This window comes from Neomonachus schauinslandi, chromosome X (genome assembly GCF_002201575.2).
Source record: "Neomonachus schauinslandi chromosome X, ASM220157v2, whole genome shotgun sequence".
Taxonomy (NCBI): Eukaryota; Metazoa; Chordata; class Mammalia; order Carnivora; family Phocidae; genus Neomonachus; species Neomonachus schauinslandi.
In genome coordinates this window covers 1,536,735-1,549,245 of record NC_058419.1, presented here as the reverse complement: position 1 = coordinate 1,549,245, position 12,511 = coordinate 1,536,735, and the positions used below count along the sequence as shown (strand labels likewise).

General features: G+C 58.7%; 1 protein-coding gene across 3 annotated transcripts; it reads right to left on the bottom strand.

Annotated features, from left to right (window-relative positions):
- Positions 1-2,522: 2,522 nt before the first annotated feature.
- Positions 2,523-11,424, bottom strand: IRAK1 (interleukin 1 receptor associated kinase 1). Of its 3 annotated transcripts, none has more exons than XM_021683331.1 (14): positions 11,226-11,424; positions 10,975-11,142; positions 10,719-10,850; positions 10,496-10,599; positions 10,121-10,309; positions 9,820-9,884; positions 9,559-9,673; positions 8,687-8,805; positions 8,039-8,246; positions 7,562-7,627; positions 5,774-6,010; positions 4,709-5,144; positions 4,145-4,288; positions 2,523-3,628 (listed from the first exon to the last, which is right to left on the bottom strand). In XM_021683331.1, exons 1-14 carry the CDS (start codon positions 11,359-11,361, stop codon positions 3,567-3,569), a joined length of 2,181 nt encoding a protein of 726 aa, XP_021539006.1. In that variant the 5' UTR covers positions 11,362-11,424; the 3' UTR covers positions 2,523-3,566. The 3 variants fall into 3 exon arrangements, with proteins under 3 accessions (XP_021539006.1, XP_044767865.1, XP_044767866.1); XM_044911930.1 differs by having other exon boundaries at positions 4,709-5,054; positions 11,226-11,368; XM_044911931.1 differs by lacking the exon at positions 5,774-6,010 and having other exon boundaries at positions 11,226-11,368.
- Positions 11,425-12,511: the final 1,087 nt, after the last annotated feature.

Sequence of the window (12,511 nt, the reverse complement as noted above, 5' to 3'; positions counted from 1 at the left end):
TAAATAACTCTTTAAAAAAGTAAGCCCAAACCACAGGCTGTCTATAGGTGCACTTTAAATAAAGACACAGACAAGTTAAAAGAACAGAACAGAAAAAAGTTATATAGAGAAATAAATTAAGCATAAGGAAGTGGGTTGGCTACACCAGACCAAGCAGATGTCAAAAGAAGGAACATTACCAGAGATAAAGAGGAGCATTTCCTGACAATAAAAGGGTCAATTTATCAAGAACACATAACAGTCCAGGGCGCCTGGGTGGCTCAGTCAGTTAAACGTCCGACTTCAGCTCAGGTCACGATCTCAGGGTCCTGGGATGGAGCCCTGCGCTGGGCATCCCCACTCAGCGGGAAGTCTGCTTGTCCCTCTGCCCCTCCCCCTGCTTGTGTTCCCTCTCTCTCAAACAAATAAAATCTTTCAAACAAAAAGAACACATAACATTCCTAAATGTGTATGCACCCAACGAGAGCTTCAATTAGATGCAGCAAAATCTGACAGAACCAGGAGGAGAAAGACAAACCCATAATTACATTTGGAGACTGTGATACTTCCCTCTCAGTCTGCCAGAGAGAACTGGTAGAGAGAAAATCAGTAAGGATACTGAAGACTTGAACTACACTATCAACCACCTTGAGCTAATTGACATTTATAGAACACACCACCCAACTGCAGAACATACACTCTTTTCAAATAAGCATGGAACATTCACCAAGCTAAACCATATGCTAAGTCATAAAACGAGTCTCAATTTTAAAAGAAATGAAATCAGACAGAGTAAATTCTCTGTACTACAATGTAATTAATGTAATTAAAAACACATAACAGGGGCGCCTAGGTGGCTCAGTCGTTAAGTGTCTGCCTTCGGCTCAGGTCATGATCCTGGGGTCCTGGGATCAAGCCCCGCATCGGGCTCCCTGCTCCACGGGAAGCCTGCTTCTCCCTCTCCCACTCCCCCTGCTTGTGTTCCCTCTCTCGCTGTGTCTCTCTCTCTGTCAAATAAATAAATAAAATCTTTGAAAAAAATAAATAAAAACACATAACAAAAAGATATAGGCCAGGGCGCCTGGGTGGCTCAGATGGTTAAGCGTCTGCCTTCGGCTCAGGTCATGATCTCAGGGTCCTGGAATCGAGTCCCGCATCGGTATCCCTGCTCCTTGGGAGCCTGCTTCTCCCTCTGCCTCTCTCTCTCTCTCTCTCTGTCTCTCATGAATAAATAAATAAAATTAAAAAAAAAAAGATATAGGCCAAATTCCCAAATATTTGGAAATTAAATACACTTCCAAGAAGGTCATTGGTTAAGGAAGTAATCACAAGGGAAATTAGAAAACATTATGAACTCAATGATAATGAAAATAGAACATATCCAAATGCATAGAATGCAGCTAAAGATGTTCTTAAAGGGAGTTTATAGCTTTAATTGCTTATGTTAGAAAAAGAAAGGTTTAATTTTTTTTTTTTAATTTTAAGTAAGCACCATGCCCAACGTGGGGCTTGAACTCACGACACTGAGATCAAGAGTCACATGCTCCACTGACTGAGCCCGCCAGGTGCCCCGATAAAAAGGTTTAAAATAAATGATTTAAGGTTATACTTTAAGAAGCTGGAAAGGATGAGCAAGTTAAGCCCCAAATAAGTTTTATTACTCCAAAATAAGTAAAAGAAAGGAAATGATAAAAGTGGAAATCATCAATAGAAAATGGATAAACGATGGAGAAAAATCAATGAGACCAAAACTTGGTTCTTTAGAATGACCAATAAGCCTCTATCTAGGCTGATCAAGAAAGAAGGAAAGACACAAACTACCAATACAAGGAATGAGAGGGGACATCAGTGCAGATCCTATAATGGGTTGATAAAGGGGTATCATTAACTTTATGTCAACTTAGATACAACAGGCAAATTCCTTGAAAGACACAAATTTCTGAAACAGACACAGGAAGAAGAAACAAAATCCAAATGGCCCAATATCTGAAGAAATTTAAAGATTTTATTTGGGGGGCGCCTGGGTGGCTCAGTCGTTAAGCGTCTGCCTTCAGCTCGGGCCATGATCCCAGGGTCCTGGGATCGAGCCCCGCATCGGGCTCCCTGCTCAGTGGGGAGCCTGCTTCTCCCTCTCCCACTCCCCCTGCTCGTGCTCTCTCTCCCCCTCTGAAATGGTAAAATCTTTAAAAATAAATAAAGTTTAAAAAGCTGAATTGCATTTCCAGAAACTATCAATGATCAGTTAGACAATGAAATAAAGGGGCACCTGGGTGGTTCAGTCAGTTGAGTGTCGGACTCTTGGTTTTGGCTCAGGTCATGATCTCAGGATCAGGAGATGGAGCCTCGAGTCGGGCTCACGCGCTGGACACGGAGCCTGCTTGAGATTCTCTCTCTTTCTCTCCTTCTGCGCCCCCCAACCCCAAAGGAAAGAAAATGAAATAAAGATACCATTTACAATAGCATCAAAACCATAAAAAAAAACATGGGTGTGGAAAGGAGGGCCTCTGGAGGATTTGTTTAGTGGGGCATGGGGCAGCGTGTCTGATGTCGGGGTTGGAGTTAGGAACCCCGAGATGAGAAGCATCGGAAAGACTCGAGCCTTTCAGTGCAACAAACTCCGCGAGTACAGCCAGAGGTTGAGACGTAAGCTTTTATTCCTCCTGGACAACTTGGACTTCAGCAACGCCTAGCTTCGTGGGGCATGTAGTGTGACTCATGGTCGCAGATAAAACATCTTTCCAAGACACTCAATTACATGAAACCTGACTTGCTTTTAAAAATGTGAGTCCGATTTTCTTCTTCCTCCTTCTTTGCCTTGCTTCCAACTCCCCACCTTCCTGGGGCTTCTCGCTGTCTGGGTAACTTAAGGTTTGGGCCTAGCCCAGACCTGGGCAGTGGCCCCTCTGTCACTGTCACTGCCTGGCCCCGAGTGAGACCGAGCCAGTGGCCTCTGGAGCCTGACCTGGCTTGGCACCCGTCGGTGGGCGCACCCAGGGGTGGCCTGGCCAGCAGGCCATCACGTTAGGCTTTGCTCCCGGGTCCCTGGTGCAGCCTGCGGACACGGGCCTGCTGAGAGGGCACTGCCGGGCTCTCGGGTGTCTCGTGCGTGAACCGAACCACAGAACAGCCACACCTTACTTTTTCAAGTTACAAGAGGCTGGGAGGGCCCCAGGCCTCATATGCTCTGTCCTACAGAGCAGCCTCTTCTTCCTGGGGCTTCAGCCAAGTCCAAAGAGAAGGCCTAAGGGCTGCCCTGCCCAGGTCTTAGGGGAGCCAGCTCCCTGCTCCATCCTACTGGACTGGCCACCCCGCTCACCTCTCCTCCCCGACAGTAACGGCTTTCCTGTCCCCCAAATGCTGGAACGAAGGCAGGCCTTGAGACAGCTTCTAGCAGCTGGCCGGGGGCGCTCCGAGCCCGGCCTGTGCCCACACCCCGAGCGCAGCTGGGGCCACCACCTGCTCTCCCCTGTGCAGAGGAGGCCCCCACCCCCCACCGCCCACGGGCTGCTGAGGATTCGAGAGCCATGAGAACTTCCGACTATGAGAACTTTGACTTCCAGGTTTGGGGAATGTGCCAGGTGAACAGATCAGCTCTGAAATTCATCACTCTCTTCGGGCCCCTGCCTGTTTTGGTGTTCCACGGCGAAGCCTGTAGAAGGAAGAAATACCAGTTAGTAAGCGGGGGAGGCTCCCCAGCTGCCAGAAGGCCTGGCTCAAGGGCTGGACTGTGCTGTCATCTCAGCTCCTGGGCATTCCCTGGAATTAGGGGTTTCAAATGGCACCTGGAAGGGAGAGTACCTGCTGCAGCTTCATATGTTCTGGAAGCAATGGGGGGGGCCTGGCACCCCCAGGCTAAGGGAAGGTGTTGCTGCGAGGAGGAGGCGAGGGAGCTCGCACAAGGCCTTGTCCAGAATACACAACTTCCTGGGGGAGGCGTCGGGGGCAGGCTGGGCTTCTGGCCATCGTCAAGAGGGGTGGCCTGCCTTTGAGCTGTCCCACGCCCTCAGGGAGCAGGGGCCTTGTCCATGCCCGATGGGAACAAACACTGTGCTGTTCGGGGCTGGCATGAGGAAGCATGCCCGAGCGGCCCTGGAGGCCGGCCACCCAGCTGCAGAGCGCACAGCCAAGCCCTGTCCCTCGAGTATGGGGCCAGTCCCAGGGGTACCTGGGAGGGAGCTTGATGACAGCAGCTGCAGGCTGTCCAGGACCCCATCCTCATACAAGGCCAGCTTCTGCACCATCTTCTGTCGGGCCGGGTTGATGACGATCCGCGGCGGTCGCGATGAGGCGGAGCTGCTCACGAGCGATCCTGGGGCAAAGAGAGCACCTCTCAGCTGCCGAGGCCGCGGTCCCTGGGCACTCCTCAGTGACGCCGCTGGCCTCACGGGTCTTCCCAGCCCCCAGCTTAGCTCCCTGACTCTTTGGGACAGAAGTCCTCCGTGCCGTCTCTGAAGGAAGGGCCTGGAAGGGGCCATGCCGTCGCCCGGGCTCCCAGCTAGGCCAGGAACCCAGTCCTGAATAAAGCCTTCCTTGTTCCCGGCTTTCAGGAAGTGAGCTCCTGGCCCCTTCTCACCCACCTGGAGGGCAGGGCCTGGAGCTTGCTAAGGACGGAGTGAGATTAAGAGCAGGCCCCCAGTTCTCTCCTCCCAGAAGGCTGGGGGCAGGGAGTATGGGGACTGTCACCAAAAGAGGCCCCCGGTCCCTCTTCTGGGCACCTGTCCCCAGCTACCTTCCATAGCTGTCAGCTGGGGCCCTGGGCCACTCCCCCAGCTCGACTCTTGGGTGGCGCCCCCTTGAGTACAGCCGGCCTGCCCAAGGGCTGCTGGGGCCCACACGGTGGCCCCTTGCCCGGGGCTGCCTGGCCAGGCCAGGCCCGGCGGGCAGCTCGGGCTCAGGTGCCAGGAATGCAGGGCAGCAGACAGCCCGGACACACTCTCGTCACTTTCCACGGGCTGGTTGGGGCCTTTCTGGAGCCACTCTGGAGCCTGGGCTGGTGCTCCTGAGGGAACCGCCAGGGGCTGCACTGGGCTGGCACCACGTGGGGCACTGCCAGTGAGGGAAATGTAGGAGTTTTCCTGTGGGGAAGAGGGGCCTCGGCTGGCAGCCTCTGGCTGCAGGGCTGGTCCTGCCACGGCCGCCTGCAGCTTCTCCAGACTCTCATACACCTGTGAGGAGAGAGGGGGCTCTCAGGGGGAGTGGGCCGGGCCGGGCCGCTCCCCAGCTCCACGGGCAGGCCACGACCGGCCGCTCAGACCACTCACAGCCGTCCCGTCAGAGGGCCCTGCCCCTGAATACCGTGGTCCCACCACACGGCTGCTCCAGGGACCGCGGAGCTGGGAAAGCTACGTCCCTTGCCTTTTTATCCCTGTCGCAAGGAATGCTGAGAAGTCGCGGCCACCAAAACGAAGGACTGAGAATGGCTTTTCTCTGTCTGCTGGAAAGCAAATCGCACTGCCCTGCTGCCCTCAAATGGGGCGTCTCCGTTCTCACCCGTCAGGGGAGAAGAGGGGAGGGTCAGGCAGCTGCGGCGGCACAGAACACCCAGAAGGGGGCGCAGGAAAAGCCCTTCGCTTCTCTCTCTCTAGAAGTGGGCTTCCGCAGGAGGCTCCAGGCACCCTCAGCAGAACTGAAGGGCAAGCTACCAACGTTTGGAGACCGTCTCCAGAAAGAGGTCTGGCAGGTGGCATGGGCAGCACCCGGAATGCGGGGTTCCTGATAGGCTACCACCTGCCATGGGCAGCCAGAGTCTCGACCGCTTTCCATCCCCACCGGCCTCCCCCCTGCCCAGGGCTACCTGGGTCATGGGGGGTCTCCTCTTGGCCCGGCGGTGCAGGCAGCAGCAAGCCAGCTGGCCCAGGGCCAGGCCCAGCTCGGGTGGGCATGGCCCAGGCCTGGGGTCCATGTGCTTCTTACAGATCTGGGTGGCAATTGGGGCAGCCCAGGCATCTGTGGCCAGACCTGCTTGGAGTGTGGTCTGGGTGCTTTTCAAAGTCACCCCGGCCTCCTCGGCCTCTTCTTCAACGAGGTCTTTCTGTGGGACAGATAATATGAGCGTGGCCACCGGGGGGGGGGGGGGGCGAGGATGCCTTCAGCCCCATTCCCCAGGCTCTCATCACTGACTCCTGTGGTCTTTCTTAAGATTTATTAAGCACCCATTGTGTGCCCAGCACTGCCCCAAGGCCCTAGGGATCCAGTGACAGAGCACCCCGGGCCCACCTTCATAGAACTGACCTCCTGCTGTGGGAGAGACACTGACAAGCCTCTAAACCAACGGAAAACTTCGACAGACGGGCCCATGGGGCTTTTGACCAAGGCCTGAGCAAGTAGCACTTGGGAGCTGAGATCTGAAGGCACAGATTAGCCAGAGGTCAGAGCCGAGGAGGAAAGGGAGTACCCCACAGAGAGGTACCCAGGGGTGCAAATGGAACTGGAGGCTGTCCTGGGTTTTGAGATGGGAAGGACCAGGAGGAAGCACCTGGGTCGGGGGGTGGCCTTTGAGGCAGAAGGAAAGGTTCAAACCAAGGCCCTGGGGCAGGCAGTGGGAAGCTAGCTGAGTTTGGGGGACAGAGAGAAGGTTGGTGATAGCAGGACCTGGGGAGTTGTGGCCATGTTAAGGGATTGGGCCTTCACCCCAAGCACGGTGGGAAGGCAAAGGGGCTTCCACAATCTCTTTTTTTGTTTTTGAAAGATCGCTTTGGCCGTGACATGGAGAACAAATAGGAAGGGTCCAAAGAAGCCCAAAGAAGGATCCCTGAGGGGTCTGGCCCACTGCCCTGGGGCAGCTATGACAACATGGAGAGCAGCCTCAGTTGGGTTGGCTCTACACACAGAGCCAACAGGACGTGCTGACGGATGTAGATGGTGAAGGAAGGAGGGCTCCTGGCTGGCTCCCCGATTGTAGCCTGACCCACCGAGACCCGGTAATGGACAGAAACAGCCCCAGGCCAGGAACAGGAGCAGCAGGAGGTATACCAGTTGTAAAACGTAAAGAACAAACGTGACCGGATGCGTTCCGGGCCCGAGAAGGCTCTGAGCACGGCACGTGTATAAGGTCTGTTCACATGTGGGGAAGCAGGCCCAGCGAGGACCACTGTCAAACTGGGACTAGAACCCATGCCTCCTGTCTCAGCCAAGGGGCGGGGGCAGCTCCGCCACAACGTGGAGCGCTCATCTACGGCGCGCCCGATTGCCCACCACAGCCTCTCCCAGGGCCCTGTGCTCTGTTTTCTGCTGTAGCTTCTGGTCCCAGAGCACTGGGACTGCCTTGTTGGGACGACCCCTTCCCCGCTCCCGGCCCAGGTGGGGTCTGGAAAGGCCCCTAGCATCTGCAGAAGACAGACATGTTTTTCCTGAGCAAGGTCAAGGGAAGCTGTTTGGAGCCCTGCCTACTTTCAAAGATGAGTCAGCAGCAGCAGAGGCTGGCTTCTGTGGGGCACTGCGTTCCAGATCATTCCACCCTCCAGGGCTGCACCTGTTGGTTATCAGGAGTAGCGCCTCCCTGCCTGCCTCCCTCCCTCCCTCTCCCCTCTGCCTCCCTGCCCACCTGCCTCCCTCTGTCCCTGCCCCACTTCAGGAGGCTCACCAGATACTTGGTCCCGGCACCATGCGTCCTCACGGCCCTCTGGCCCGCCAGGGTCTCCAGCACTACCTGGAGAGGGCAGGACGGAGAGTGTTGCGGTGGCTCCTGGGGGCTTGGCAGGGAGGGCCATATGCGGCGGGGCTTGCGGGGTGGACAGGGCGGCCTGGCCCAAAGAGGCCGCTAAGGCTGACAGGGGCACAGCCCTTAGACGGGCAGATGAGGGCGGGCTATGGGACTGATGCTTCGGTGGTTTGGAGGGCCCACTTGAGGAAAAGGACTGCAAAATTACACATATGAAATGAGATGCAGGGCCCCCATGGGAGGGGCCCATGTCAAGTAGAGAGGGGCTCTTGAGCTGAGACTCCTGTTAGCTTCCTGCCAGATTGGCCTCCGGTCTCATATGGAATTATCCAGGCCCTCCTGCCTTTGCTTGGCCACAACTCCCCCACCCCCGAGCCAGCAAAGGGGCCAGGGGCTCACCACGCCGAAGCTGAAGGTATCCGTGTCCACGGCCAGTCTCCCTGTCTTGACGTAATCCTCAGGCAGGTAGGCCAGGGTGCCACGCACGGTCCGTGTCCGGGCCACCGTGCTGCTCTGGCCGGGACTGGCCCCTGCAAAACGGCTGAGACGGGCCAGGCCAAAGTCTCCCAGTTTGGGCATCAGTCTCTCATCCAGAAGGACGTTGGAACTTGGGGAGGGAAGGAGCGGTGTCAGGTCGGCGCTGGCCCGCTCTGCACCCGACACTTGCCTGGCCCTGACAACCGTGGACTCAGGGTGGTCCAGCTATCCGGGGGCTCCCTCACACGGTTCGGTCCATGCTCACCGGGGGGCGGGGGGGGCATCCTTGGCCTCTGCTTCCACACCTGTCCCATGCCAGGTACTCAGTGACCCAGGGCCCCCAGCTCTGATGTCCCAGGTCTCAGGGCTCCACCCCGTCCCTCACCTCAGCCTCAAGCAGGAGAGGGCAGGCCTATTCTCATGGGGGACACCCAGAGCAGGGCTCCTCGGGGCTCGGAGAGCAAGTACCACTGCTGCCTACTGACAGAAGGTTTGGGAGCATCACTCCCCTGCCACAGACTCTATCCTTACAGCGCTTAGAGGCCCCAGGGGCCTGTGTGCCCACCTCACCTTTTGACATCTCCATGGATGAGGCTGGGGCTGTCCTGGTGTAAAAACTGAATCGCCCGTGCTGTGCCCAGAAGGATGTTCAGTCGCTGAGGCCAGGAGAGAGGGGGGCAGGCCTGGCTCTGGAGTGGCAGAGGAAGCAAAGGGGCTGGGAGGGCCACGGTTCCTTGACCCCAACTCCCCCTCCACCTGTCACTGTGGGTTCTAGACAAGCCGCTTCACTCTCTGGGCCTCAGTTTCCTCTTCTGGAAAATGAGGAGCAAAATCTGCATGAGCTACTTCACAAGAAGGTGGACAGTAAGCTATTCCACTGCTTTGTAAAGCATGCGGAACGTGTTTCCCGGAGTCATCGTGAAATGGGGCGCTCCTCAGTGCTTGGAGCTCCCTCCTCCTCTCTGGGGCCATCGGGATGTTGTCAGAGGCATTCTCCCCAGCTCCCCCAGCACAGCATGCCTGTCCTGAGAGCGGAAGTGCCCTGTGTGCCGTCAGCCCTTGCGTCTTGTGGGTGCGTGGCTAGCGGAGGGTCAGCTGCAGGTCCAGATGGCGCAGTTTACTGCCCACTGCCTCCTACTCTTGAGGGCCATGCTGATAAGACCCTTCAGCTAGTCTGCTTGCCAGAGGAAGGGGCGTGAGTTGGGGCACCGAGTCGATAACCCCCTTTTTAGAGGCAGCTTGAGCCAGGCTCCCAGGCATGCAGGAACAGCCGGGGAGGGACCACGGGAAAGGGTGCCAGGGAAGACGGCAGCCCACCTTGGGCCAAAGCCTGAGCCCGGGCCCTGCCCGCTGGTGGGACCCACTCACAGAGCCTGAGAGCTTCAGTCAGGTGCTGGGAGTGCTGTGGGGCCAGGGAAGCGTGCCAGGCCAGGGACAGCTACCTGGGAGTGCAGGCGGTCTTCCAGGGAGCCATTGGGCAGGAAGCCATAGACGAGGCAGTAGAAGCCACTCTGAGCACAGTAGCCAGCGAAGTCCACGATGTTTGGGTGACGAAACCTGCTTGCAAGAGGGGGACCTGAGCGCTTTCCATTTGGCCATCGCGGGGGTGGGCTCTGGGGGCCTGAGGGAGCCAGGTACCACGCTTTGTGGTCCTGGAGGCCAACGGGGCCCTGACCCGGTTCTCCCTCTGCCCCCAGACTCACCGTGACAGTTGCCCCACTTCGGTCAGGAAGCTCTGCTTCACTGTGGTCCACTCCAGGTCGGCCCCCTGCAGCCCCCAAGGAAAATGAGGGCAGGGAGGCAGCATGAAGCTCTTGCAGCCAAGGCCTGATGGCCGCTCTCACTGCCACCTGTCCTGGGCCCAGAACCACCAAGGGGCTGGGGACCTCGAACCGGGGAATCAGAGGGCTGAGCGAGGTACATGGGGGAGCATGGGAGAAGCACCAGAAAAGTGCGGGTCTGCTGACAACCTGCCAGGGCCTTTGCAGGGAAGGCTCCACCCACCTCCTTCAGCCTCTTCACAGCATACAGCGTGTTCCTCATCACCGCCCGGTACACACACCCGAAGCCACCCTCCCCGATCTTCAGCTCCTCTGAGAAGTTGTGGGTGCCCTGGGAGATCTCGCTGAGGGGCCAGCAGAATGGAGAGGGCTGGGCCCCCTGCAGGAGGGACACTGGGCTCTCTGGGTTAGGCTGTGGGCAGAGATCCTGGATCAGGTGAGGTCCTCTGTCTTCCCCTCTGCCCGACAGTCACAAGCGCCCCCTATCCCACTGCCTCCCAGCTGGCCCTACTGGGCTGGCTGGGGTGCCCAGGTGTACCAAAGGCTACATTTTTTTGCTCCTTGTCTTGAATATTTCCCTGGGGCAGGACCCACCTACCTTGGTAGAGGAAGGGGCTGGATATGGTGGTGGTGGCTGGAGGGCAGCAGGGCTTGGGACAGGACCGAGCTCAGCCCCAGAATGGGTCTGGGAGCCTGGAAAAGCTTCATAAAGATAACCAGTAAGAGGCAGGCAGAGACCGACGGCATGGTTTATGGCAGTGGCCATGGTCAAGGTGGCCCTTTCCACAGGTCCATCAAGCCCAACACCCGGGTCCTCTTACCTGGGGAGGGGAGTGTGGAGGCTGACGTCTGCAACTTCCGGGGGCGGGGGACCTCAGCCTCACAGGGTGCAGGGGGGCTGCTGGGCCTCGGGGTGCTGGTGCTGGGGGGCAGAAGAGGGGCGGGAGGGTGCCCTGGGACACCAGGAAAGAAAACGGCGGTTAGGCCCAGGCGGGGGGGGGGGGGGCGGGGAGGAGCCCCGTAAGAGGCCCCGCACCCAGCCCGGGGTCCTGGGGTTCCCCGGGGCCGCGCGCTCACAGGCCGTGATGATGTCCCGAGCGCGCAGCAACTGCAGGTGCGTGAGGATGCTCACGAGGTCGGCCACGCGGGCGTTGCGGTTGATCCAGGGCCACAGGACGCTGGCCGTGCGCTGTCCGGAGCGCTCGCACAGCCGCAGCTCGGTCTGGTCGCGCACGATCAGGGCGGCTGCGGGGCGGGAGGCGTCAGGCCTGGGCGCCCGGGGCCCGCGCGCCCTCCGCCCCAGCGTCCCCCCGCCCGCCGCCACGCACCGAACTGGCACCAGTCGGCGGGCTCCAGGGCGTCCATCACTTTGTAGAAGCGGCACATGACCCAGGGCGGCACCTCGTACAAGAAGTGCTGGGCGCCGGGGGCCGCGGGGTCCCCCGGGCCCGGCCCACCGGCCATGGCCGCCGCCGCCCCCGGGCCAGGGCCTCTTGGGGCCTCTCGAGGCCGGGGCGGGCGCGGGCCTTGGCCGGCCGGGTCCGCGGACACTGACTCACTTCCCCTTTAAGCCGGCCTCGTGCAGCGCCCGGCGGGGCGGAAGGGGCGGGGTCCGGGCCCGCCGCCATCTTGCCCGCCGCCGCCGCCGCCGCCGCCGCCGCCGCGACCCTCGGCCACACGGGGGCGCGGCGCGCGGTCTCTGCCCGCGAAGGCCGCGCCCCTGGGTCCGGTTGGGCGGTGAGGCGGGCTTCTCGGAGGAGGGGCCCCCTGAGTGGGGCTCTGAGGGATGGAGCAGCGCGGTTCCGAGCACTGGGACAAAGGTCATGGCAAGGCCCGGGACATTCCAGAAAGGGCTAGAGCTGGGCCTTGTGAGCGTCACTGGGAGGTCCCCTTACGAACTTTTGGCTTCATTCGGGAGGCAGCAGAGAGTCGTCAGAGATCCCAGGCGGGGCAGGGTCAGATGTGGGTCACACAGAGGACCCCCGCTGCGTCCTGTCAGCTGGCCATGAGGCTGGGTGCAGGGAGAACGATCTGGAAGCTTGTACAGCAGGCTGCCCCAGCTCGGAGCGTTGTTGCCCACCTCCTCCGCCCTGCATGCCATCTTTTCCACTTCTTCAGGAACCTGCTCCAGCAATTATTTGCTCTTTGCAGTGTTTGCAACTTTTCCTTCTTTGGTGGCTTCTTCCCACTAGCACGTAAAACGTGTTTACGTCTCTTAAAAACAGGCCTTCAGCTTCTGCTGTGCCTCCTCCCTCTTGTTGCCATGCTCCTGGCTCACTTGGCACTACCCCCTGTGAGGATGGCAGAGTCCAGCCTCTCCCAGGCAACAGGCTCGGTTCCTAGGCTGTCTGATGTCTTCACCACATTACTCCGTCTTGCCCATTCCCACAGTGCTCTGCAGCTACTGCTTTCTTTGGATTCTCTGGTGCTCCTCCATTCCAGCAGCCCCTATTTTGCGGTCATTTCCCCGAACATCTCTGGAGTCCATTTCTTCCCCAGGCCCCCTGCTCTTGCGACTCCCTCCTACCCTGAGGACCCTAGGCCTCTCTGGGCAGAGCTGCCTGCAGCCCCTGCTGTGCTTGCCATCTGCGGCGTGTGAGCGTCTGCCCTTGTT

Coding starts and splice junctions, on each gene's coding strand:
- IRAK1 (XM_021683331.1), bottom strand. CDS start 11,361: ATGGCCGGTGGGCCGGGCCCGGGGGACCCCGCGGCCCCCGGCGCCCAG. Junction 8,247..8,686: donor ATCCATGGAGATGTCAAAAG/GTGAGGTGGGCA, acceptor TCCCTCCCCAAG/TTCCAACGTCCTTCTGGATG. Junction 7,628..8,038: donor ATACCTTCAGCTTCGGCGTG/GTGAGCCCCTGG, acceptor TGCCCTCTCCAG/GTAGTGCTGGAGACCCTGGC.